This window comes from Oryx dammah, unplaced genomic scaffold, assembly GCF_014754425.2.
Source record: "Oryx dammah isolate SB20612 unplaced genomic scaffold, SCBI_Odam_1.1 HiC_scaffold_1, whole genome shotgun sequence".
NCBI classification, from domain to species: Eukaryota; Metazoa; Chordata; class Mammalia; order Artiodactyla; family Bovidae; genus Oryx; species Oryx dammah.
The window spans coordinates 28759865-28786815 of NW_024070185.1; the positions used below are offsets into that span (position 1 = coordinate 28759865).

At 39.8% G+C, this 26951-nt stretch overlaps 1 protein-coding gene across 2 annotated transcripts in view; it reads left to right on the top strand.

Moving 5' to 3' along the window:
• FREM1 (FRAS1 related extracellular matrix 1) overlaps positions 1–26951 on the top strand; it is a 149508-nt gene that overhangs the window by 107221 nt on the left and 15336 nt on the right. For both annotated transcript variants that reach the window (XM_040240145.1, XM_040240154.1), the window contains 5 exons: positions 6221–6422; positions 7215–7359; positions 16679–16808; positions 19839–19911; positions 25633–25782. In XM_040240145.1, coding sequence (XP_040096079.1) covers positions 6221–6422; positions 7215–7359; positions 16679–16808; positions 19839–19911; positions 25633–25782 — 700 coding nt within the window. The remainder of the gene's footprint in view (positions 1–6220; positions 6423–7214; positions 7360–16678; positions 16809–19838; positions 19912–25632; positions 25783–26951) is intronic.

Here is a 26951-nt window from a genome sequence, read left to right on the forward strand (position 1 = left end):
TTGGCTCATGCAATTGTGGGGTCTGACACATTCCAAAATCTACGAGGCAGGCCAGCAGCCTGAAGATTTCAGAAGGAGTTGATGTGACAGTCTTGAGTCCAAAGGCAGTTTGGAGGCAGATTTCCTTCCTCTTCAAGAGACTTCAGTCTTTTTTTTTAAGGCCTTTAAATGATTGGATGAGGCCCATGCACATTATGGAGGGTAATCTGCTTTACTCAAAGTCTATTGATTGAAATACTCATCAATTTAAAAAAATGCCTTCACAGGAACATCTAGCTTGACCAAACATCCTGGCTAAATTGGCATGTAGAATTAACCATCACAGTCTTTATGTAAAGTGAGATCTGAGGGTAAAAATGGGGAGTTATGATAACACGGAGTGGATGCAAGATGAATCTTTGACTATAAGGAAGTCTAGAAAGTGGAATGAGATTATGATACACTGGGAGAAGAGAGAAGGGGTTGATATTATTGGTAGAGTATGTAAGAAATACCTTGTGCATCGTAAAGTTAATTTCTTTTTTTATTACATGTTTTAATTGTTGTCAGTTCCCTCCCACTCTTCAGTCAGTTTATATTTTTCTTGACTCCTGACTACCCCCACCCCCATGCTATGTAGAGAAATGTCATAGTACTACCCAACCTGGCATAATGTTCTGGTTTATCTGGAGAAGGCAATGGCACCCCACTCCAGTACTCTTGCCTGGAAAATCCCATGGATGGAGGAGCCTGGTAGGCTACAGTCTATGGGGTCGCAAAGAGTCAGACATGACTGAGCGACTTCTCTTCACTTCACTTCTATTTGGTTACAAATATGTAGGAATTATCAATTCTGAATGCCAGTGTAAGAGTTCCTATCTACACTCCAGAACAGGGAGGGAAAAGGGGTTAGAGTTTGAAGAGAGTACCAGAACTTCAATCAGGTTTCTCCCAACAGCAAAAGTATCTTATGGAGTGTTTTTATCACAAGAGCCTTATCTCTTGAAGTTGTAGAGTTAACTGATAGGGAATTGTTGAATACATGTTGCAGAAGTTTTTCATCGAAAGTACAAGGTTTTCCTTGCCTTTTGTGTAAACAAAACAAACAAAAAACCTCAGAAGGAAAGCCTCAAACTTTCTCCCATAATTCCCCCGAACTTCCTGATGTCTTTGAGCAGAGGAGTCAAATAACTCAGGAACTGACTGACCCACCTGTAATGCAGAAGAGGTGGTGACCTCCTCAGTCTCTTGCTTTTGAGAGCTCTTTCTGGCAAGAAAATATGACATTGGCCACCACTGAGTGATGAATTAGGCCAAATGGTCAATACCTAAATCAGATTGATCATATTCTTTGCAGCCAAAGATGGAGAAGCTCTATACAGTCAGTAAAAACAAGACTGGGAGCTGACTGTGGCTGAGATCATGAACACCATATTGCCAAATTCAGACTTACACTGAAGAAAGTAGGGAAAACCAGTAGACCGTTTGATTTAGCTATGTATGATCTAAATCAAATCCCTTATGATTATACAGTAGAAGTGACAAATAGATTCAAAGGACTAGATCTGATAGAGTGCCTGAAGAACTATGGATGGAGGTTCGTGGCAAAGTATAGGAGGCAGTGATCAAGACCATCTCCAAGAAAAACCAACGCAAAAAGGCAAGATTGTTGTCTGAGGAGGCCTTATAAATAGCTGAGAAAAGAAAAGACACAAAAGGCAAAGGAGAAAAGGAAAGATATACCTATTTGACTGCAGAGTTTCAAAGAATAGCAAGGAGAGATAAGAAAGCCTTCCTCAGGGATCAATGCAAAAAAATAAAGGAAAACAATAGAATGGGAAAGACTAGAGATCTCTTCAAGAAAATTAGAGATACCAAGGGAACATTTCATGCAAAGATGGGCTCGATAAAGGACAGAAATGGTATGGACCTAACAGAAACAGAAGATATTAAGAAGAGGTGGCAAGAATACACAGAAGAAATGTACAAAAAAGATCTTCATGACCAAGATAATCATGATGGTGTGATCACTCACCTGGAGCCAGACATCCTGAAATGTGAAGTCAAGTGGGCCTTAGAAAGCATCACTATGAACAAAGCTAGTGGAGGTGATGGAATTCCAGTTGAGCTATTTCAAATCCTGAAAGATGATGCTGTGAAAGTGCTGCACTCAATATGTCAGCATTGGAAAAGTCAGCAGTGGCCACAGGACTGGAAAAGGCCAGATTTCATTCCAATGCCAAAGGCAGGCAATGCCAAAAAATGCTCAAACTACCACACAATTGTACTCATCTCACACACTAGCAAAATAATGCTCAAAATTCTCCAAGCCAGACTTCAACAGTATGTGAACTGTGAACTTCCAGATGTTCAAGCCATATTTAGAAAAGGCAGAGGAACCAGAGATCAAATTGCCAACATCCTCTGGATCATCAAAAAAAGCAAGAGAGTTCCAGAAAAACATCTACTTCTGCTTTATTGACTATACCAAAGCCTTTGACTGCGTAGATCACAACAAACTGTGGAAACTTCTTCAAGAGATGGGAATACCAGACCACCTGACCTGCCTCCTGAGAAATCCTGCCTCCTTTATGCAGGTCAGGAAGCAACAGTTATAACTGGACATGGAAAAACAAACTTGTTCCAAATTGGGAAAGGAGTATGTCAAGGCTGTATATTGTCACCCTGCTTATTTAACTTATATGCAGAGTACATCATGAGAAACGCTGGGCTGGATGAAGCACAAGCTGGAATCAAGATTGCCGGGAGAAATATCAATAACCTCAGACATGCAGATGACACCACCCTTATGGCAGAAAGTGAAGAAGAACTAAAGAGCCTCTTGATGAAAGTGAAAGAGGAGAGTGAAAAAGTTGGCTTAAAACTCAACATTCAAAAAACGATGATCATGGCATCTGGTCCCATCACGTCATGGCAAATAGATGGGAAAACAATGGAAGCAGTGAGAAACTGTTTTTTGTTGGGGGGGGGGTGCTCCAAAATCACTGAAGATGGTGACTCTAGCCATGAAATTAGAAGACGCTTGCTCCTTGGAAGAAGAGCTATTAACCTAGACAGCATATTAAAAAGGAGAGACATTAGTTTGCCAACAAATGTTTGTTTAATCAAAGCTGTGGTTTTTCCAGTAGCCATGTATGGATGTGAGAGTTGGACTATAAAGAAAGCTGAGTGCCAAAGAGTTGATGCTTTTGAACTGTTGTGTTGGAGAAGGCTCTTGAGATTCCCTTGGACTGCAAGGAGATCCAACCAGTCCTTCCTAAAGGAAATTAGTCCTGAATATTCGTTGGAAGGACTGATACTGAAGCTGAAACTGTGATATTTTGGCCACCTGATGCGAAAAACTGACTCATTGGAAAAGACCCTGATGCTGGGAAAGATTGAAGGTGGGAGGAGAAGGGGACGACAGAGGATGAGATGCTTGGATGGCATCACTGACTCAATGGACATGAGTTGAGTAAGCTCCAGGAGTTGGTGATGGGCAGGGAGACCTGGCATGCTGCAGTCCATGGCGTCACAAAGAGTTGGACAGACTGAGCGACTGAACTGAACTGAATCTCCTAAACATAGGTGTACCACTTATATTCCCAAACTGAGTAACTGAGGGCAAAGCTACAGGACTTAAACACAAAACACAGTTGTATTTTATCAACACCAACAGGCACTAATCTGACATTCATTTGTAGGAAATCATGTCTGTCTGTCTAAGACTCTGCATCTTTTTTTAATTGAAGATTTCAATGTGTTAATTACTGTTGTACAGCAAAGTGATTCAGCTATACATATATTTACGTTCCTTTTTTCTTAAGATATTCTTTTCCATTACAATTTATTGTAGGATGTTGAATACAGTTCTCCATCCTATATAGTCAGTCTTTGGTGTTTATCCATTCTGTTAATAGATATTAAAGCTTACATCTGCTACTCCCACCTCCCACTCCATCCCTCTCCCAACCCCTTCTCCACCAGTCTATTCTCTATGTCCTGATTCTGTTTCTGTTCCATAGATAGGTTCATTTGTGTGATCTTTAGATACCACATATAAGTGATACTACATATTTGTCTTTCTCATTCTGACTTACTTCACTTAGTATGATTTCCAGATCCAACCATGTTGCTGCAAATGGCATTATTTCATTCATTTTTATGACTGAGAAGTATTCCATTGTGTACCGTATCTTCTTTATCCATTCATCTACTGATGGACATTTAGGCCTTGGCTATTGTGAATAGTGCTGCTATGAACATGGGGCACATGTATCTTTTTGAGTTACGGTTTTTCTGTGTTGCTGACCAAAATTCTGCAATCTTAGTGCGATGATTTCTGTAATCTTTCTTAGAATGAGATGGGGGTAGGGGTGAGGGACAGAGGACCAGTGCCACTGCTTCCTATGGTTTAGGCAAGTGTGACATAAGTTTTAGTAAATCCAACACAAATGGTTGTAAGGATATAGCCTTTTTAAAAAAAATGTCTGTACTCTAATATTTTAAAATGCTTCTGGTATCCTGAGTCAAAAGACCTTGCTTTTGAAGAAGAAACTAGAATTTTAGGATGGATTTTAACACAGAGTAGGACCAAAGACACAGCAGGCGGCCCAAAGCCCAAAGCGTAGATATTAACATTTTTAAAAGCAAATGATTACAGCAGGCATTTATTCCTTTTATAATGCTTCTATATTTAAGGAAAATATAATTAAAAAATTCTGCACACACAATGTATTTACCAACTTTGAGGATTACTCACATGTCTTAAAATATCTTTATTTTTCTTCTCTTGCCATTGACTGTACTTCCTTCTAGTCACTCTGAGCTTCTTCCCCAAAAGGCCATGATAACTGCCTCCCCACCTCACAGCTCTGAGGGTGCCATCCTCACTTTTTTAGGAAAGGAGAATGACTGTAACCTTTAAAACTGTGTGTTGCTACTTCAGCTTACAAAATAATTGTTGTTAAAAAATTCATAAATTACAGAAAAGGTCTAGAAAATAATTCTTCATTATCCCACTGTGATCAGTGGCTTGTTTGCAGTCTTTTATTGAAATAACAAAGAGATGATATTATATGTACTATTAAGCATATTGTTTCCACTCTTAAAAATTTCCACATGTCATTAAATCTTCCTTGATAATATAATTGATAAAGGCTGCATGGCACTCAATCTCGGGCAGAGATAGTTTGCAATTCCCCTGTAGGACTTCCAAGTTTTATGGAATTTTTTATTATTTGCTATTACAAATTATATTTTAGTTAATAGTCATATATATATTCTTTGTCTACACATCTGTTTCTGTAGGGTATACTCAAAAAGTGGAAATTTTGAATCACAGTATATGCACATTATTAATATACATATATATCAAGTTTATCTCCAAAAGATTTTCACTAATTGGCATTCCTTCCAACAAAATAGAAAAATGTCTGTTTCTTCAAACATTTACCAATGTGAGGTGTGATTGCTTTTTTATTTTAAAAAGCAGATTGCCAACTTAACAGAAAAATATTTCATTGTTAAAAAATTCCATATAGAAATACTCAAAGGAGAGCTTATTTTTCCCCATCTGAAGACAAATGAACATGTTTGTACACGTGCTCCCAAAATTTTGTCTGTGTCTGTGTGAACATATATATGTACTTGTTTTGAACAAAAATGGTAGTTGTCTCCTATTCTGAAACTTTCTGATTTTTATTTTTTATTGGTTAACACTGAATTTCGTTACTAGTTTATCCTATCTCCTTTTCTTATCAATAGATGACTGGTAGTTTATTATATAAACACAAAAAAATATATGGTCTTATTGTGGACACTCATTTTTTACTTTGCTAGAATCACGATAGTTTCATTTGGGGATAAAGTATTAATCCAACAAGTGTTTCTTGAGCTCCTGTGATGGTTGGGCATTGTGCCAGCTGCAGGGACTAGTTGAGGGGAAAAAAGACATGGTGTCTGCCCTCAGGGAGCTTAGGTCTAATGGGGGAGCCAGACAGTGGCCAAATAAATAGGGCTGAGTCAAAGCTTATAACAGAAAGTTAACCTCTCTTCCGGGCACTATGATATTTGCTGACGACATTGTGAATGAGGTAGCTTTTAACAGAAGTTAACCAATGAGGAGGATAAGGAATCTGAAATTCAGGAGAGTTTGTCATTGTTGAACCATTTAAGCCCCTGTGTTGCTTGGGAATGAGAAGGCTTTGCTTAACATTGTATGTGATTATTGATCATTCAGGTGGACCAGTTGGACAAAGCGGCCCCCCGCATCACACACTTGCATTCCCCTTCTCAAGTAGGGCTCTTGAAAAATGGTTGTTACGGGATTTACATTACTTCCCGCGTGTTGAAGGCATCAGACCCCGACAGTGATGATAATCAGATCATCTTTAAGATTTTACGAGGCCCCCAACATGGGCATCTGGAGAACTCAATGACAGGTACTGCCTTCCTTAATCCTTGCTCATTTTAAAATACTCAGCGGTTGGCAATCTAGAAGGTAATTTGTAATTAAGTTCAGGCCCATTTGGTAAATACTCCCCAAGGCTTACTTACAGATGCAGTTTATAAATCAGTATCCATGCTAAAGAGGATTTAAAGCTAAATTTTCCTAAATTCATCTTGAGTGGGAGAACTGGATACTGATGCACAACTGTTTATTATGTATAACTTTTTTTTCAATAGCTAGATCGTAAGGTATTCACAGGAATACATTGTCAGGACCAAATTCATATTTGTGACCCATTTTCTTATATCATGAATTTCTGAGCGATGTAAGTTCATTAAAAACAACTTTTTGATGTAAGTTTTCTCTGAATTGTATGTTACTTCTACTTTATGAAGAGAGTGATCACAGGATGGCGCAGAATTTTAGATTTTATTGCTAGATTTTCCTATTCACTCTCTGTTTTCATATTTAAGGTACAATGTTTGAAACAAAGTAATTTTAGTTAATTGACTTTGAGTTTTAAGATGGTTACATTTTATTAATTTCTTTAAAAGATTTACTTTAAATATTTTAAGGTTCATGTTTGGGAACGCACGTACACCCGTGGTGGATTCATGTCAATGTATGGCAAAACCAATACAGAATTGTAAAGTAAAATAAAAAATAAATTAAAAAAAAAGAAAAATGGAAAAAAAATAAAAATAAAACAGCCATAAATATTGTTTCAGCTCTTATCTAATATTTTGTTTGATTACCGATGAAAATCATTTACTTCTTTTTGTAGGTGAATTTATCTATGAGAAATTTAGCCAGAAGGACTTAAACAGTAAGACCATTCTTTACATCATAAACCCATCTTTGGAAGTAAATTCAGATACCATGGAATTTCAAGTCATGGATCCCACAGGGAACTCTGCCACTCCTCAAAGGTAAATTCTTTTGCTTATTTAAGACCTGCATATAATGTCCAGAATGTATCCTCTTTTTTCAACAGAATCTAAGGGACAAATTGGTAGATGATTTCCCCAGCTCCTAGAATTTATTTTGGAAAGAGAAACTTCTATCGTTGCTGTTTAGTCACTAAGTCGTGTCCGACTCTTTTGCTTCCCGATGGACTGTAGCCCTCCAGGTGCCTTTGTTTGTGGGATTTCCAGGATACTGAAGTGGATTTCCATTTTATTCTCCAGGGGATCTTCCTGGATCAGGGATCAAACCTGTGTCTCCTACATTGGCAGGCAGATTCACTACCACTGAGCCACTGGGGAAGTTCAAACTTCTGTTGCTGCTTGATAATCACAGAATGTGATTATTCTGTGTTAAAAAGTGTTAAAAAGTTTAGTTGTTTGGGGCTGGGTCATTCATTTTATGCATGCATTTACAAACGCATATCCTTTCACACCCACAGAGGTTTCTATCTTGACAAGTCACTGGTATCCAGGACTGGGCTTGTAGGCTCATGTACAAATCATGCAGCAAGAGGTCACTGTAGGACTGTGTTAGGACCCACAGGTTCCTAAATCTAAATTTCTAAAATATCTAGAGAGTGGGGGAGTCAGGAAAGGTTAGCAAAACATCTCCTCTTCCCCCCAAACCCAAGCAATTACTAGCGACTCCTTTTGTAAGTTAATAAACCTAACATGGGTAAGGAGAAGACAGTGTAAAAGAGGAAAACAGACTTGGGGGAGGTATTAAGTAATACTTTGAAGTTGTGTCAAATATAGGACCCTCAGAAAAACCAGAGTATCAAATCCTCAAAATTAACCATATTAACAGACCATAGTAATTTCACTTACCAGGTCACTAGTCTAGATTTTTTTTTTAAGGTACACTTTGAATAACAGCTATCAAATGATCCCAGAAATCACAATCCAGTTCTCCACGTTTTTTCTTTCTAAGTTGATACCCTTCCCTCTCACCTCAGAGAAAAGTTGTTCATTTATTCTAGTTTTAGTATTGACTCTATCAAACCACACACCATAATGAGGACAGCTTCTTATGGGGCTTTTATGACAGAGTATGGACAAAGAAAGACAAGAAAATTGAGAAATTCACCTCTGATCTCTTCATTTTTGCTTTTTCTTTCTGATCCTGAATTGTTGTCCCAGTATCTGCCAGCAGAGGTCTCTGTGGTCATTGCTAGAAAAATGCATCTTGACCAAATCTTGTTCTCAGAATCGCACCTCTATTGCCAATAGCATAAAAAAAAATCTGGTCCAGATTTTTATTGAGTGGCCACTGTAGGCCAGGTGCACAGTATAAGCATCTGGGAAATAGGTGTAAGCAAGGAAGAACTGGACCCTGACATGAAAATTCAATCATGATACTTTAAAGTTAAAATGGATGCCCACTTCCCATTAAAATGCTCCTGCCTCAGAAAAATGGCTCCTTGGGATTATAATCTTTATGGAAAATAAATTACCTACTTGCAATTTCAGACAAATGTAGTCAATTCTCAATAATTTTTTTAAAAAATCCTATTCAAAAATATTAATAACTTGATTTCACTTGCTTTTTAATTGTTCAACATATAAACATAAAAATATTGATCAGACTTGCTACTGAACTAATGCTGACTGTTGGTCTTCCACATGGGAACACAGAAATAGAGCTAGATTGATATTGCTTCACCCACAAACCTTTTTTTCATTGGCCACATCTTGCAGTTTGTAGAATCTTAGTTCCCCAACCAGGGGTCAAACCTATGCCCCCTGCTTTGGGAGTACAGCATTAAACCCCTGGATCACCAGGAAAGTTTCTACATCCCCCCAAGTTCCTCACTGTAACCAAGGACACTGCTTTTGAAGATAATTTATGATTTTGAATAATTTTCAAGTTTATTGCAGAACCTCAGAATTTATAACTTTACTTGAAACTTTTAAAATAGATTCCTACTTCTACTAGATACCTATTTTCAGGAACCTATGCTGAAGATGTTTCTAATTCGGCTTGTAATGATTGGAATCAGTGGAATATAAAGCAAAATATGTCCACTGAGAGTTAATCCCCAAATAACTTTGATTTGATCTGACATATATTAAGTTGTTTTCTCTAGAGTGGGTGGAGGGAAGAGCAGGTAGAAGTTACTAAGCACTTATCTTTATAGGTTTTGAAGGATATAGTTGTCTCTAACCTCATTTGTAAGTAGATACTTTTTGGAACAAGAAGAACTTTTTTTTTTTTTTTTCCCAGTAGGAAACAATGTTATGAATAATGATCTGTCTTCCGAGAGCTAGCAGGAACCTAGCTACCTGTATAGAATAAATCACAGGCATTTACACTATAGCTTTCTACTCTACTTCATTGCTCTTCATTTAATCATCACAACAAACTTTAAGTTAGGTAGCATCATAATCCAGAATTTACAGGTGAGGAGACTGAGGCAAGGAGATAGGAAGTGACTTTTCCAAGCTCATACAGCTCATCAGAGAAGGAGCCAAGATTTTGGCACAGAAATTATGACTCTCAAATCTGTGGTTTTCCTCACTGCACTAGAGGACTTCTTGCCTACTCTTAATGAGTGTGCTGAACTGGCCTAAGGGGAAAGAAGCAACAGACTCAGCTCCATATTTTTCTCCAATCTTTGGCCATCAAAGCAACAAGAAAGGAAGAATACTGACTCCTCAAGGAGCTTAAATGTAAATTACATGTCTCAGTATGAGTGTGTACTCCATGGCTAATGAACTGGGGATAATGGGATAGATAATATACAGTAAACCACTGGACTCAGAGCCAAAGAACAGCTTGGGCTTTGACTTTGCCATTGACCTAGGTCAAGTGTTTAGTTATCTTAGTTATCTCATCTGTAAATTGGGGGCAGTATCACAATTTATTTAGAGGAACAAATGAGGTAAAACATGTGAGAGCGTCTATTTAAAGTCCGTGACAAACATGACCTGCAGTGGTGATTACTACTGTGCATTCTTGTGGGGGACAATGATTGACTGAAGAAGTTTCCCAGAGGCCTTTGGTGGCCAGCTAAGGCCCATGAGTTAGAAAAGGACTCTGAGACGTTCACAAAGTGAGCAATCCATATTCTTGTTAATAATCTGAATGCAGTGAACTTTGTGTTCTGGTTTGGTTTAGGATTAATAGATTACTATTCTATATATTTCAAGGGGTGACAACATTCTGCAATGAAGCTAAAGGGACTGGTGGATGCAATCAGGAGCAGAAAGGAGGCTCTTTATAGAATAAGAAGAACCCATGTTCAGTGAGAATTGTTCCGGAGTCTTGATTGCTAATAAGTTCCTGCTATGGCAGCATTTCTATAGTGCATCAGTCCTGAAGGGTCAATAGACTTTTCATTAGAAATGGTGTTAGGAAATCTTGATGTGATCAAGTTATTATGACTCACTAATGCATCACATTGCCAAAGTCACAAAGATGCGTGTGTGCATTGGGAATCTTCAAGAGAGGGATATAATATGCAACATATCTCAATATGATTTGATTATAAAGCCGAGACCACCCTGCCCCAGAATAGCTCATGGCACAAGCTTTTCATGTGATACGTTTAGAAGACATTTGTAAACAGAAGTTACTACAGAATGTTGAAATCCATGGGAATTTGCGTCAAAATTTAGATTTGGTTAAGTGCCTAAATTTCAGGCACTGTGCTAGATGCTTTCACATATGTTTTCCATTTTAATCTGCAAAACAGTTCTCTGAGGGTGATAAGGAAATCAGGCTCAAAGCATTCAAGTAATTGGCCAGCAGCCACTAAGTGAATAAATGGCAGAGCCCACAGTGCACCAGGACCTCCTGACCTCAATGTGAGTGCTCATCTTCTCGGTGTGTGCCTTAGCGTGCCGTTCTCATGTCCAGTGTGAATCTCAAGATGGTCTGCATCCCACCCAAACTCTGTCACGTAGGAACTGCATCATTCATCAAAAACACCTTTGCAGACCACAGAATGTAGCTGACGTCTGACCAAGGCAGTTTCTTAACATGCATTCAGTGTTGACCTCTTTCTTGCACCCACTGCAGAAAAGGTGAGCTTCAAAACGAAAGTTGACCCCTGCTGAAGTTCTTCATAACTCAGTGGCTGCTTCCCCAGCTGCTCCATGACTCCCAAGCACCCTGATCCTTCTCCTCCCTAGCAGGCAAACTTAGTAATGCTTTAACAACTTTTATGAAACACGTTATAGGGGAAGAGGTTGAAACTCTTGGTTAGGTAAAGCTTTCATGTTACCTGCAAGCCAGAAGTTAAAGTATTTGTCTCTAGATTAGATCTAAGAAACCACAGAGGAAGGAAAGGGAAATAGCCCTTATTAAGCACCCACTGTGTACAGGTGCTTTATACATATTAACAAATTTTAATTTGCATCATTTGACATGAATGTAATTTCCCTCATTTTACAGATGATGAAAATTGTGGTCCAGAGAGACTGAGTAACTGACCATAATCGCACACTAATAAGTGGTTATGAGATGTGTCTGACTCCAAAGCACTTGTTTGGGGTACTCACTATGCTGCTTCCTGACTAAGCACCGTTTCCCCATTATCATGAGAGAAAGACAGAAAGGAAAACACAGGTGTTCATAGCATTTTTATGGAGCTTAATAGCATCCTCTTTGAATTGATAAGTCTTGGATTGAATACTTAGAAAATATTTTTTAACGTTTTGATTTTCTTAAGTCATATGCTACTTGATTATAAGATCTAGTTATAAGAATAATTTAATCACTGTTTTAGCTACTATAAAACCTTTCACTGAGAAGCTCAGAGTACTTAATGAATGTTCATTAAGGTTCATTCAACCTCTTTGAAGTACAGGCTCATTATTATTGTACTTGGGGTAGTGAGGAAACTGAGGCAGAGAGCAGCCAAGTACCTTTTTTACATTTTCTTGTTAACCTGGATTAATGTCCCAAATCCCAAAATAAAGTTTAATTCCAGATGGTTCTTTTGGTTCATTGTTCCTTCATATAAATGAACCAGGTAGCCACAAAATGGTTAGATAGCATCACCGACTCAACAGACATGAATCTGAGCAAACTCTGGAAGATGGTGAAGGATGGGAGAGCCTGGCGTGCTGCAGTCATTGGGGTCGCAAAGAGTCAGACATGACTTAGTGACTTAGCAACAACAGCCACAAAGTAGAATATCAGAAAGCATACATTTTTGACTCTGCTTCAACACTCTTGACTATTTGGTTGAGACAATTCTTTGTCGTAGGGCTTGGGTGGAGGGTGAGTTGGGTATCCTGTACATTGAAGAATATTTAGCAACATCCCTGGACTACACCCACTAAGTACCAGTATCACCTTCCTCCCATTATGAAAAATAAAGCTGTTTCTAGATACTGTCACATGTTGAGAAGCATGCATGTGACACCATGCTTTATGATAGAATGCTCGTTTACCAATGCCATCTTTCTCTCAAGCTAATACAATCCAGTATGACCTGGATTCCAAGAATCCAGAATAAGTCAGGGCTAGAAAAACCATGTGAGGGTCATCTGGCCTAGAATTTTTCTTTTCAAATTGTGTGAAATATGTGAATAGGGATAGAAAGAAAAAAAGTTTCAGTGGTCAATTTAGCTTTTCAAACAGTAGGTTAAACAAAGTTCATTATTTCCTTGAGCAAATATTTATTGAGCACTTATTATGTCCTAGTCACCCTACAAGGCACTTCGTGATACATCAGTGAACTAAAGACCCCTGTTTACTTGGAGCTGAGTACCTAGATACTTAGCTAACTACCTTAGTACTTAAGTGAATTAAATAGTATGTTATTCGTACTTTGGAAAATGAGAGTTAATCAGATTAAAGGGGATTACACATGCTGGACTTTGGAGGTAGATTGCTAAACTGGGTAATTAAACAGTTTGTCTTGTCTTTGACTAAGAGAAGAACTGGAAGTCTCATCCCATTTAATTTCTTTTTCATGTGAGATGTTATATCTTTTTATTACATATGCTGGGTACTTTTGCCTTTATTTTTTAATTTTTATTTTAATTAGAGGATAATTACTTTACAGTATTGTGATGATCTCAGCCCTACATCATGAAAGACATAGGATGGAGGAATAGAAATTAAATAGTCTGGACAGACCCCACAGACTATGTCTTTCATTCATGACAGTTGTTGAGAACCAAAACTTGACTTATAGATTAAATAGAATTTTCTGTTGTGATGAGTCTGCGAAATCACTTCAGAAAGATGACTTTCCCCGTGAGGGACATTTGGAAATGTCCAGAAATAATTTTGACTGTTGTAACTAGAATGGAATGGCATGGCTGCATCTAAGGGATCTAGTGAGTAGAAGCCAGGGATGTTACTAAACACTTTTTTTTTTTGTCTGCACCCTGCAGCATGTGGAATCTTAATTCCCTGACCAGAGATAGAACCTGTGCCCCCGCATTGGAAGGCAGAGTCTTGCCCACTAGATCAGTGAGGAAGTTCCCACTGGGACACATCGTACGGTGCACAGGACAGCCTCCCACCACAAAGAATCACCTGGTCCCAAATGTCAAGGGCAAGAAATCCTAACCTTGGGGCTTGAGGAGTTCTTGTGTCCTGCTGACTCACAATGATTGCCATGTGGGTTTCACAGAAAGTGTGTCCATAAACTTTATTTCTGACTTCAGAACGAGCTGAACTTTATGATAATAGAAGGGGGGGTCATTAAAATGTGAAGATGTGAACCGACCCCTGTCTGCTTGACACCTCCCAGTCCAGAGCTTTCCACAGTTCTCTCATGGGTTTCTGCCTCTGGTTATCTGCATGATACCAAACATCTGTCCATGTGGCTTCTTGTAGGGAGGATTCCCAGGTGACTGACTAAATCTCTTACTTTTCTTTCAGGTGTTTGTGTAGAGTTTAAGCAACCACAGGCTCAGTGTAGAAAGGCCTTCTTAAATACAATACTGAAGAAAACAAAAAACACTTTCAAAGCATGTGTCCTCTGGGTATGCAAGTGCCTCATGATTTAAATATTTTTCTGAAAATATGTAGCCTGGCTTCAATTTCATAGCTTTCAAATAGGTATTTATTATTTGTAGGGAATAGTTTTAAGAAAGTGAAATAGAATGTTGTATAATTACAACCTTAACCTCTAAGCGTCGTGCGCTGTTCCAGTGATATATCAGGGTGATGTGTGCACATTCCCAAACACCAAAACCCTTAATGCTTTGAAACTGAATGTCACTCTGCATGATCCCCTGATCTAGATCAGCGATCAAACCACACTTCACTTTAGGCCTCAGGGTCATCTGGACCTGCAGAGTGACATTGATGAATTTTTGCTGGTTGTGGTTAGCATCAGCAATGCATAGATTCTTAGAAGATTGAACGTTGAAACTCATTTAAACCTTACGCAGACTTAGTTGAAATCCATCTCTGTGTATTTATTTCACTGGTTCCCACGGTTCCCTTTTCCTTCCTGTTTTATCTTTCTATTTTCTCTTCCAATCATTCTTGTTGATTTTGTTTCCCTTTCCTATCTGGCTGGATCCTTTGGGAATTCTTTGCAACGTGTTATTTCTATTGGCGTTTATAACATCCATGTTGCTTGTTATCTTGTGATTCTTTAGGCATTGTCATTTCTTTCTTTCTTGATCTGTCTCGTGTCAGATTTGAAATCGATTTCATCAAGGCCCATGAGGTTCTCAATATTATTTAATATAAGTATCCAATTTTCATGTCAAAAGTTTGTGAAGCCCAGCATGCCAATAACAATACATGTCATGTCTATTGATTGAATCAACATATATATTAATACAAATTCTTGAACCTCTGGAATAATTCCATGCTTCCACACTACCATTGTCTCACCGGCTGCTGGTTGGTAGCGTGGGACACAGTGCTGTTGAGTTTGTTTTGCTACTGAACTTAATATATAGGCTGTGGCTGTGACACGTGACTGGTGCAAGGACATAAAGGGTTGACTAGAGGACAAACTTATTACTCTCTATTAGGAATGATCTCCAGGAAAGTGTGGCGTGTTCTTTGAAATTTGTGATCCTCCTCACTCTACTCAGTAGCACCCAGAATTTCTAGCTCTGCAAGGAAAAACACTGTAAGAAGTAAATTTAAAAGTCCAGAGGGAAGACCTGAATCTAAGTGGAAGTTTGGGAATACAGTAAGGCACACTCTGAGGGTTTTATGAATGGAGAGTGAAAGGAAAATGAATAAAACCAAAACAATGGAAGTGACTTAAATGATCATAGTAAAAACTGTTCATGTCTTTTATGTTGCTGCAGGTTACAGGGGGTAAAAAAATGTTCTCTTCAAAGATTTTCTTACTGTTCAGGTGAACCATTTCAAGTTTTCTTACCTCAAAAAGGGAACTATTTCAGGATAAAGATAAAATTGTAGTCCACTGCTTGAGCTCAGATCACGAGTCATGAAGAACTTCAGTTGGGAAGAAGAATGGTAGAGAAGAAACAAAGCATTTGGTTTCAGATTTATGCTAAGGATTCTGTCTCTGCTGTCTGTTAGCTTTGTCATAGCATTTTGCCTTCGAGCTAGTTATTTAACCTCTCTAAGCTCAGTGTTCTTTTCTGAAGAAAAGGAAAAAGACAAAAAAAAAAAATACCTCTTTGTATTATGAGGATTTAGGAAGTCAGTTTCTATCAAATTTTGGACTCACTAAACATAGTGTGGAAAAAAAGACCATTCTCTCTTTAACAGGTTTATTCAGTTGTATAGCTGCAACCAAGCTATGTGTTAGTATAGTCCTTTCACATACACAGAGGAGGGATGGATAAACTTGTAAAATACATGCACATTCTAATTCCTAGACACTTCTCAAAGACATCTTGTTATTAAACTGAGCCTGAGTTTAGAGAAGATCTGTGCCTGGAAATGACCTTGTTGTACCATTGAAGGAGGCCAAAATATAGGAGAGAAGTTTCGTATCAATGTCCTTTCCAAAAATGAACATCTCCTTGAACTTAACCACCTGCTCCTTTCCCTTCCAAACACTCTCAGATTTGAGTCCCTTCCTTTATCATTGATAACCACAGACCTTGGATAGACTTTTAAACTTATTTCTGCATTTATAAAATAGAATTCTAATACATGCTCTGTCTTCCTCACAGCAGTATTGAGAGTAACAAATGAGATAATGCTAGTAGATGTTCTTTGTGAACTAAAAGGTACCAAACATATGCAAGGACTTTGTAGCACTGGTGTAGGTTGATGAACCACTCAGTGGTTGTTTTATACCCAGCAGAGGAGCCCCACAGGCTTGCACTTTGCATTTCTCATGATTTTCTTTTTTTTCTTTTCTTACATGCATAGTTTGGAACTGAAGTGGTCTCATATTGAGTGGTCGCGGACTGAATATGAGGTCTGTGAGAATATGGGCATGCTGCCCTTGGAAATTACCAGAAGGGGATATTCCATGGACTCAGCCTTTGTGAGTGTACAGGTAACAACTCTAAACTATCATCTTTCAAGCTAAAGCCTAGGCCTTTGACTGTTTCCTTAGAGAATCTCAGAGTAACTAAGGAAACTTCAAACTGCAGGAGTGTTGCTCTGTTCCAGAAAGTCTAAGTACAAAACCTCTTTGTCTCTCCATCATTTATCAAGATACGTTAGCTACTACATATGCTCTTTCTAACCCATCTTTAGTTTTTAAATCTGGTCTTTAACTCTTGAAGTTTGATTTCATAAGATCTACCCAACTTAGTGAACTTGGGCCAAACTCTGTTTTGGAAAGGAAAGTTGTCTGCAAACTTCAGTCCTTGTATGGCTTTCTCTTAGCATGCACCAAGATCACTTCCTGTAGTCTCAGTGGATGAGAAAAATCAGGGATTACACCCGTCTTAAGCATCACCCAAGTCATGCAAAATTAAGAGGCTATGTAGCAACAGAGGCACCCTGAAATATAAGAAATTTTCAATAATTAATTTTGGATTAGTCACCTGGTATTTCTTTCTACTGACATGGAACATGGAGCACAACCATGGCTTCTAGAATGGAAGGGTTTTTAAGGAGTCTCTAGAAAAACTGCACATGGGGAGAATGAGAGCATGAAAAGCCTGTAGATACTAATGCTGGTAAAGACTTCCTCCTCAATCTAAAGTGGGGGGAAAAAAGCAGTGATATTAGGTTCTGGGGGAAAATGCCATCTCAGTGAATTCTCAGTTACAAAAATAAGTTCAAATCACCTTCAGAACCTTGTGCATGTAGATTATACTATATACCAGACTCAGCATTTATCTTTCCAGTGGGCATAGGTTCTGTTTTCCTGATCGATGGCTGGATGGCATCACTGACTCAATGGATGTGAGTCTAAGTGAACTCCGGGAGTTGGTGATGGACAGGGAGACCTGGCGTGCTGCAATTCATGGGGTCGCAAAGAGTCGGACACAACTGAGCAACTGAACTGAACTGAACTGATGGGTGCTTTATGATTGTTACAGGATCAGATAACTTGGTGTCCCCTATAACTTCCCAGTACATTGGTTATGGAAAAAGAAAGACTCTGCGTGGATGGTTTCCTAATAATCTTCTGGGCTTCCGGAGAAAGCACCATATGCTCTAGTCTGGAGTTTTGGGCCACAGAACTGTTCACCTTGCCAGGCAGGAAGAACAGATCTGGTGTGACAGGAGCTCTGTTGTCTGCTGAAGCTGAGCACGCACAGACAAGCTGCCGGCTGTGTCTGCAGGCCTTTCTCAAACAGCCTGAGTCTTTCAGGGACCACTCTGCCCACAGCACAGCCTGCCACTTTAGACCAGAGTTGATTGGCTGCTTAAGAAAGTGCTTCTACCCTCTGTTGTTGCCTTGGTTTGAATCACCAACCTGCACCGGACTGGCTGCTGCAACCACCTCACCTTAGCCCATTTCTTTTCCCACGTAGGATTCTGTAAACTCAGTGGTGGTAAATACTAGGTAATTGCATGTGCAAGAACCACACGAGGCAGTGTAACTCCCAGCATATGGTGGGTACAGGTGTACAATGGGCTGCCTTTCCACAGGGAAAGGTTGTTCGGGAGGAGCCTTGGCATCGTAGAGAAAGAGCAAATAGGGGTTTAGGAGGCAGTGCTCTTCTTTTTTTTTTAATTGGAGTATAATTGTTTTACAATGTAGCATTAGTTTCTGCTGTATAACAAAGTGAATAAACTCTGTGTATACATATATCCCCTCCCTCTTAAACCTTCCTCCCTCCCACCTGCAGCCCACTCATCTAGGTCATAGCAGCAGCAAGTTGAGCATCCTATGCTGTACAGCAGCTGTCTGTTTCACACGTGGTAGCTATCTGTTTCACACATGTTAATGTATATATGTCCGTGTATCACTGTATCTAGCTGGTTTACACTGGTAGTGTATATATGTCAAAGCTGGTCTCCTGACTCGTCCCACCCTCTCCTCCCCGCACTGTGTCCACGTGTTGGTTCTCCACGTGTGCATCTTTATTCACCTGGCAGGACCCTTCTTGGGCAAAGCATTTCCACTGCAGACCACTGGCAGATGTTAGCGCCTTTGGTAGAAATGGAGATCATGTCTGAGACCAAAGAAATAGGAATTTGTGCATTTTGAATTGTGCCCTTTATCCCTTGTAAGAAAGTGAAGAAATGAGTAACCCACTTTCCCAAATATCCCATTCAATGACCTCTTTTTCAAACCAGCTGAAGCCTCTTTTTCAAACTCTTTTTCAACCATGTTTCAAACTAAATATGTGTTCTTCACATATATTTAGGCTCCTTGGGGGAAGTTAAGGGCACGATGTCAGAGTCCTTAAATCATCTCTGTCCTTCAGCCCCAGGGAAGTGGAACAGGAGAACAGCCAGTAGTCTCTTTAGACTAGGACATCTTTTTTTTTTAACAACTTACTTGAAGGAACTTCTAAAGCCCTGAGTTCTGGGTGTGGGTGGCCTCTGTGTGGCTGTTCCCCAGGTCTGTCATCCCCACAGAGCCCTCATTCCTGTCTGTGAAGGGGAATGGCTTCATCCAGATAAGAGAATGGACTTGTTTTCATTCATCTGGTCTGAAGGCTGCACTCTGAGCTTGTGGGATCCCTCCAACTGACTGACAGAGCAGAGTTCTATTTGTCAGGAGAGCCCACTTTTCCTTCTCTCCTCTGCCCCTTCCTTTCCTCCAAGGCATGATTTTAGGACCATGTTGGGGTAGAGGGAAGGCCATGGAATAAAATAGTATCTGTAGCAAAGAGAAAAATATTGTTTAAAATTCACATTACTTTCTCCAACAACTGAATTATTCATAAAGGAGAAGCCAAAAAATAAAAAGTTTAATGTGTACTTCCATTGATATTAGTCTAGGAATAAAGGTAACTTTAAGGAAGATGGATCCAAAATGATGTATTATAATAAAAGATAATTTATGTTAGAAACAGATTTAAGAACATGAGTTAGTCTAGTATGAGATAAGACTCAGCATTTCTCTATCACAGCATATTTTTATTAAAAGAATGTCTTCTCTTTTTTCCCTCTTAAGGTCAACCAAGTGTCAGCTACAGTTGGAAAGGATTTCACCATGACTCCATCTAAGCTGGTTCAGTTTGACCCAGGTACATTGTGTGTCTACAGTTTGTTTCATGTTTTTGTAAGACAGTCTAGAGATTGTGGAAAAGACAGACTATTATGCAACTTCAGCCAACTAGAACTCCTCAAGGAACAGTATTACCTCGCTTCCAGAGAGATCAGTTTGGCCTTGAGGTTTTGTGCTTTGTATTTGATTTTATTACTAGTGGATATTTATTTTAAATGAGATGAAAGATCGTAACAAATAAAATGTATAAAATATTAAAGCAAACATCCAAAAATCCAGAAGAAATGCCATTTAAAAAAATGATTTAAAGGTCTGACACAAAGCTGAAATAATGTAATTGCCTCATATTTTGATGGAAAATTTCAGAATGTTATAGTCATGTGGATTCCTAAAGGGCACTTCTAAATTATCTGTCTTGGAATAGCTTGATATGAGCAGCTTTCAGGGAAAATTATTATTTAATTAGATAGCACCTATTTTGCTTTAGGCCTTTGGAAAAATTTTGCTAGGTGCAAAGTGAATATAAAAGCATGGGGCCTACTCTCGTAGATGTTCTATGCTGCGCTGTGCTTTGTTGCTCAATCATGTCTGACCGTTTGTGATCCTGTGGACCGTAACCCACCAGGCTCCTCTGTCCACGGAGATTGTCCAGGGAAGAATACCGGAGTGGGTAGCCATTCCCTTCTTCAGGGGATCTTCCTAACCCAGGGATTAAACCCATGTCTCCTGCATTGCAGGTGGATTCTTTACCATCTGAGCCTGCTCAGGGAAGCCTGAGAATACTGGAGTGGGTAGCAGGGGAACTTCCCTACCCAGAAATTGAACTGGGGTCTCCTGCATAGCAGATGGATTCTTTACCAGCTGAGCTACCAGGGCAGCCCCCACAGATGTTCTATCCTTTGGGAAATACAGACATGAGAACAACTTGTTGATAGAGTGCTTTGGGACCTCAAGGATGCGTTACTGTTCTGGCTGAGAAAAATCCTGGAAGACTCCCTAGAGGAGATAGCAGCAGAAGAAGGGGACTTAGCCCAAAAGACAGACATACTTTTGGCAACTGTGCCTGGTGGGAGTACCAAGGCAGAAGTCATGCCCCCTTTCCCTGGCTGCTGAAGATGGGGACTGGTAGCTCTCCCTCGCTGTACTGCATGGTTCTCTCTCTTACCCTCTGTGTGGGATAGACCTCCATCACCTGCCCAGGGGTGAATGGAAAGGCTCTGAGAGGCAGCCAGGGCTTGTACCTTTGTGCTTTTCTGCAGAGGATGTGTTCTGTCCTCTAAGAATCGGCCACCTGATCAAAACTTTTGCCATTGTCTGCCACTGACCCAGGACATTTTGGCAAAGGCAAAACAAAATTGCCTGAATACCATCACCACTCCAAAACTGATACGTTACTATTAAACATAGAAAAGAATGCCTTTCTGCAGTTCAGGCTTTCCTGGTGGCTCAGTCAGTAAAGAATCTGCCTGCAGTGTGGAAGAACTGGGTTTGATCCTGGGGTTGGGAAGATTCCCTGGAGAAGGGTATGGCCAACCCCTCCAGTATTCTTGCCTGGAGAATTCCATGGACAGAGGAGCCTGGCGGGCTACAATCCATGGGATCACAAAGAGTCAGACATGGCTGCAAGTTGTATGATGTTTGGTGACTGTATTCGCTTGCTGGGGCTGTCCTAACAAAGTATCACAAACCTGGTTGCTTAAAAACAGGAATTTGTCTCCTTACAGTTCTGGAGGCTAGGAATTCAGGATCATGATGTGGGCAGGGTTGATTCCTTCTGAGGCCTGAAAGGGAGTCTGCTCCATCCTCGTTTCCATGATCTGATGCTCTGCTGGAATCCCTGGGCTTCCTTGGCTGCTGCTGTATCACCCAATCTCTGCCTTTGTCTCAATCGGGCGTTCTTGTGTGTGTCTGTGTCCAGACTCCCGCTTTTTATAACAACACTAGTCATAATAGATTAGGAGTCCACTCCACTCTAGTATGACTTCATGTGAATTGCATCTGTAATGCTCTTATTTCCAAATTAGTTTAGGACTCCAATGTAGTGATTTCTGAGTGACACAACCTATAAAAAGAGAGACTCACATTTCACATGCAACAATGTCTGATGCTAGAAAGGATTGAGGGCAGGAGAAAAAGGTGTCAGAGGATGAGACGGCTGGATGGCATCACTGATACAATGGACGTGAACTTGGGCAAACTCCGGGAGAAGGTGAGGGACAAGGAGGCCTGGCATGCTGCAGTCCATGAGGTCGCAAAGGGTCAGACACGCCTGGGCGCCTGAACAACAACAATCCCAGTGTTGTTATTCAGCTCCTTCCTGTGATGCTTAAGTTTCTGATTTGCCTCAGTTTGTTCCTCAGCCTGACTGCCCTTGGTGAGAAGAACTATTCCTATTACGTATTGAAGTTTACCCTCGAGTTGGCACAGGCACTGGTTCTGATAAACCTCAAGGCAAAAGGGCTTGCACAGGGCATTTGCACGGTGACTTGTATGTACTTTAGATTAAGGCAGGTTCAGTCTTTCCATTTTGTGAGAGGTAGGAGTCTTTGTTGTATGTCATCTTTATTACTCACGGTCTGTGACAAGATCAGGAGTGATTTGGGCTTTGGGTAGGTTTTGAGCGGTCCCCTTGCAGGTTCCTCCGGGTGAGAGAAATACCCATTTTTCTGGAAGAGTTTGCATGCTGTTTTGAGTTAGATATTAAAGACCTCTGGAGGCTCTAAATAGTTAAGAGTTTAGAGATTATTTAAACATCTGAAGAAAATAAGTAAACATAGTTTATAAATGAAAAAGAAACAACACTTGGCTGCTCATTGTTTTGGAGCTCATTAGCCAGAAACTTTCATAAACTGTTATCTTCCTTTAGAAAATGTTACATTTCCCCCTGTCCACTGATCCTGCAAATACTTACTTACTCCCATGTTGTTAATCCTTACCTCTTTCAGATCTGATGTCTTCATCCCCATTCCCACCCCTTTTACCCAAAGTAATCTGTTCATTTCTTTAAAAGCAGCAGCTTCCATGCTTGGGGAAGGAACAGAGACCGAGAAATCGGAGTGAATATTTTAAGGTTGGAGCGCTCTTGGAGGAAGCTGAAGAGAAACTGAGGGACTTTTTAAAGCTCTAGTGATCTATACTCGCCTTGCAGTTTTGCGCCAAATCGAAAACAAACCCTGACTACTTGGCATCCTGTGATTGTGTCTAATCTTGAGTCAAAGTGCAAATGTTCTTAAGAAAATGATTGTTTTCCTTTAAAATAGGTGTTCTTGAAGGCTTTGCTGCGTTCTTAATTGAGACTTCACTGTGCCTAAGAGTCAAAATGTTTTCCAAAGAACAGCTCTCTCATGTAGCATTTGCAAAAAAAAAAAAAAACATTGAGAAAATGTCTTTCAATAGTGAAATCTGTTTCGCAGGAAAATATCCAGGAATTAACTCACTCTGTAAAGTGGGCTCTGTCTGCATAACCTGACACTTCTCTTTCCTCTTCAGCACCTTTTGTTTATGGGAATCGGGGGCCAGTTCGAGCCTTCTGAAATTGTTTATAATCACTGTGCTTTCACAAATACTTTGCACCTTGAAGGGGGGAGAGGAAGGAAAAAGAAAGACTAAGAAAATTCTTATTTCTAACCTCATTAACCAAAAAAAAGTAGGTCCTATGTGCACACCTGGTAGACATAGAAACAGAGTTGAAATGCAGGCAAACAAATCAAAAGTACTTCAGTGAAACTTAAAATAGATTTTCTCTAATTATATGGTTCTACTCCATAAGGTTTTAAAAAACTTTAAGGGGTTTTCTTTAAAGGTGGGAGGACGGGGATACTATAATTTTAAAAAAATTCTTAAAATAAGAGGGCAAATGGTTGAGACTTGGAAAAAAATTTTTTTATATTGGATTTTTATTTGACCACTGCTTTGACAGCTAACTTTATGGGCTTTAAGAGTCAAAAGAGCTCTCTAATTATTAAAAGCCCTAGTATTCATATGCTTTCTTCATTGTTAAGTCTCTTTTCTCTTCATGCCAGTTTATTAGAACAGCTACCTAAGTGGACTCCCAACTTCTAGCTTCTTTGCTTGCCTGCCTGGGCCCCTAAATCTTCCCACATAACACTTTTCAGTTTCAGTTTTCTAAGATACCCGTTTTCAAGAGCCTTCCTTGCTGCCCGTGGTTTAAAGTCTGAGTCTGACCACTGAGGGTCCAGGGCTGTCTGCAGTCTGGCTACAAGATGTCAGGGCTGCCTTGCCACCTCTCTTCCCTGGCAAGACGCCTCTACTCCAGCCAGCTATTCTGCTCAGCCCTCCTGATTAAGGCCTCTGTTTTGCTCTCTGACTTTGCTCTTGTTGTTTTCCTATTCCGCCCTCCTGGTCTTTCCAACTCTGGAGCCCACATACGTGTAGTATTTACTGTCTGTTCTGTATCTGTTGGCAGATGAGAACAATGAGAAAAGAATTCAGATTTTTAGATGAGAAGGCTAGAAAAAACATGTTTAACTATTTATGTAAATGAGTTCATGGGAGTGGTAAAGAATCTGCCTGCCAATGCAGGAGATGCTGGTTTGATCCTTGGGTCAGGAAGATCCCCTGGAGGAGGGCATGACAACCCACTCCAGTATTCTTGCCTGGAGAATCCCATGGACAGAGGAGCCTGGTGGGCTACATACAGTCCAGGGGTTCGCAAAGAGTCGGACACAACTGAAAGACTTAGCACATAGAAATACAAGCGCTTGAATAGCTGAGGAGTAAATGACCCAGAATAAAGTTTCAAAACCTAGTTCTTGAATCTTACACCATAAGTTTATTTTTCCCCCTTAAAATTGAGCCTTCTTTTTCCACTAAACAATACTTTCTTTTCTTCCTGCCAACTCTTTTTCTTCTAAATAAACCCTTGGGGCAGATGTCCTGCTATACATGTCATGGAAAATGGTCAGGATTCGACAATCTCTGAAGTTTCTTCCAACATTAATTTTGTGTTTCCGGGGTTGCTTTGCATCCCATCTGAGTGGTGACAGGATGGCTGGAGATACATTTGTAACATCAAAACTGTTTTGTATTAAGTTCGCAAAGTTACTGTGATCCAAGCTTGATTGTAACTCCATGAACAGAGGCAGACAGAAAGAGAGAGAAAAAAAAATTGGCTCCATCTATTTCTAGAACCCCTCAGCCTATAAATTCTCCACAGGAGGATATCAAACTCTGGAGTATTACATCATCAGAAAAAGCGTTTGTGGGCTACAAGTATCTCAGGAAGTAGGGCAGCCGATGGAAGCAGCTGTCGTTAGAAATCAATCATTTTAAGGGTTCCATGAATAGCGTGGAGTACCATCCAATAATCACTTCTGACTGCATCAACATCTTAAGATTTTTCAAACTATTAAGATTTTAAGATTGCAGTAGTTGTTTATTCTTAAGATGAGAAGGGGCAGGTCAGGAAAAAATTCTCAAAAAAAAATGTCTTGGGGTCTCAACAGCTCACCATTTTTTGTTCATCCCTTCCCTAATGCAGCTTGCTTTTTTTTTTTTGTTACAGTGTTTGCATTTAAACGGAATCATCATTGTCCAGGAACAAATGTGGTCTTTTAATATTATTTGGGAGAACAGCACGACTTCAGCAAGTTGGTTGCAGTACAATGGCTCACTCAGGCTACTGCAGTCTGGCTGCAGACATGTTAATTAATATATTTCGCTGACACCTAGTTGATTGAAATAGCAATTAAAGAGTAATTAAAATGTTTACTTCTTGTAGGAATGTCAACTAAGATGTGGAATATAGCAATTACCTATGACGGATTAGAGGAAGATGATGAGGTCTTTGAAGTAATTCTGAACTCCCCTGTGAATGCGGTTCTTGGCACAAAGACAAAAACTGCAGTGAAAATTTTGGACTCAAAAGGAGGTATTCTTTTGATCCTCATCTTGAAATCACGAGCAGTCTTGGCACTGTAGCTGCTTACTTTCAACAGCCAGTGTGCTGGATAACGCTTTCAAATCAAAATGCTTAATTTCTTGTCAAGAAAGCAACCTCAGTCATGATGTAGGCCCTTTATTCTGCTTTCTGCTTCATGTGGCTTTCCTCCTGCTAAGAACGATCATTTGAGAAAAGCAACAAGTCAGTGCCTCATTGTTTTTTTTTCCCTACCCGTTTGTTGTTCTCACCAAGGGGGAAACAATGTTGGTGAGAATCTATCGACAATTATTTCCCTGCCCTGAGTTTGTAGGGCTGTAATTATCTTCCTCTGTGGAAGAGAGCTCTTAATGCCTAAAATCTGAGCCCTCGCTGTAGTGTGACCATGAAAATTCTGAGGGAGGAAGGAATGGGAGGCAAATAGATGTGAAAGGTGCAGCTGGTGTGGGGATTCAGGAGCAGCTGGAGAATATTAATGAATAACCTTGGGTTGCAGAGCCAAACAGGTCCTGGATGGTATATGCTAAAGAACAACTTGTGAACTAAATAAAGATCAGCCAAAGTCCTTGGTACGCTGACTTTTTCCTGCCAAATACCCTCTACTTATTCGTCTTTTTAGCATTTGACAAGTGTCCAGTTACAATGCTTAGTCTTACACTCCAGTTTTTACACCTGTCATGCCCTATGGGCCATATATTTTTCTTCACTTAATTATCTCCACTTCTCTTTCTCATTCTATAATAAATATAGGCACTTCCCTCTTTCCTTTACCACACTCATATTTCCACATCTCTTCGCACCACCTTGCCTCACCAAATTCTTTTTTTTTTTTCCAGTAGACTTTTCTGGTCACATTAAGTACATAAACAGATGAAGTACACACTTGACCCATGAAGTATAAGGTATCCAAATGTGCCTCTGGGTTTAGACTTTTTTCATACTAATTGGCAATATTTCTAATCAAAGGAGAGCCATGAAGATGGACTGAATCTTTGCTCTAACAGTTGAATGCTCATCTGAATAACTGTTATCTGATTTCACTAACATCTTCCAACAATTCCAGTTTCTACCTATGGAGACTGTGGAGAGGGTGAACAAGGAAAAGTGTTTGTGGAATGACACTTGATCAGGGAATAAACCCAATAATATGGAGGAGTTCT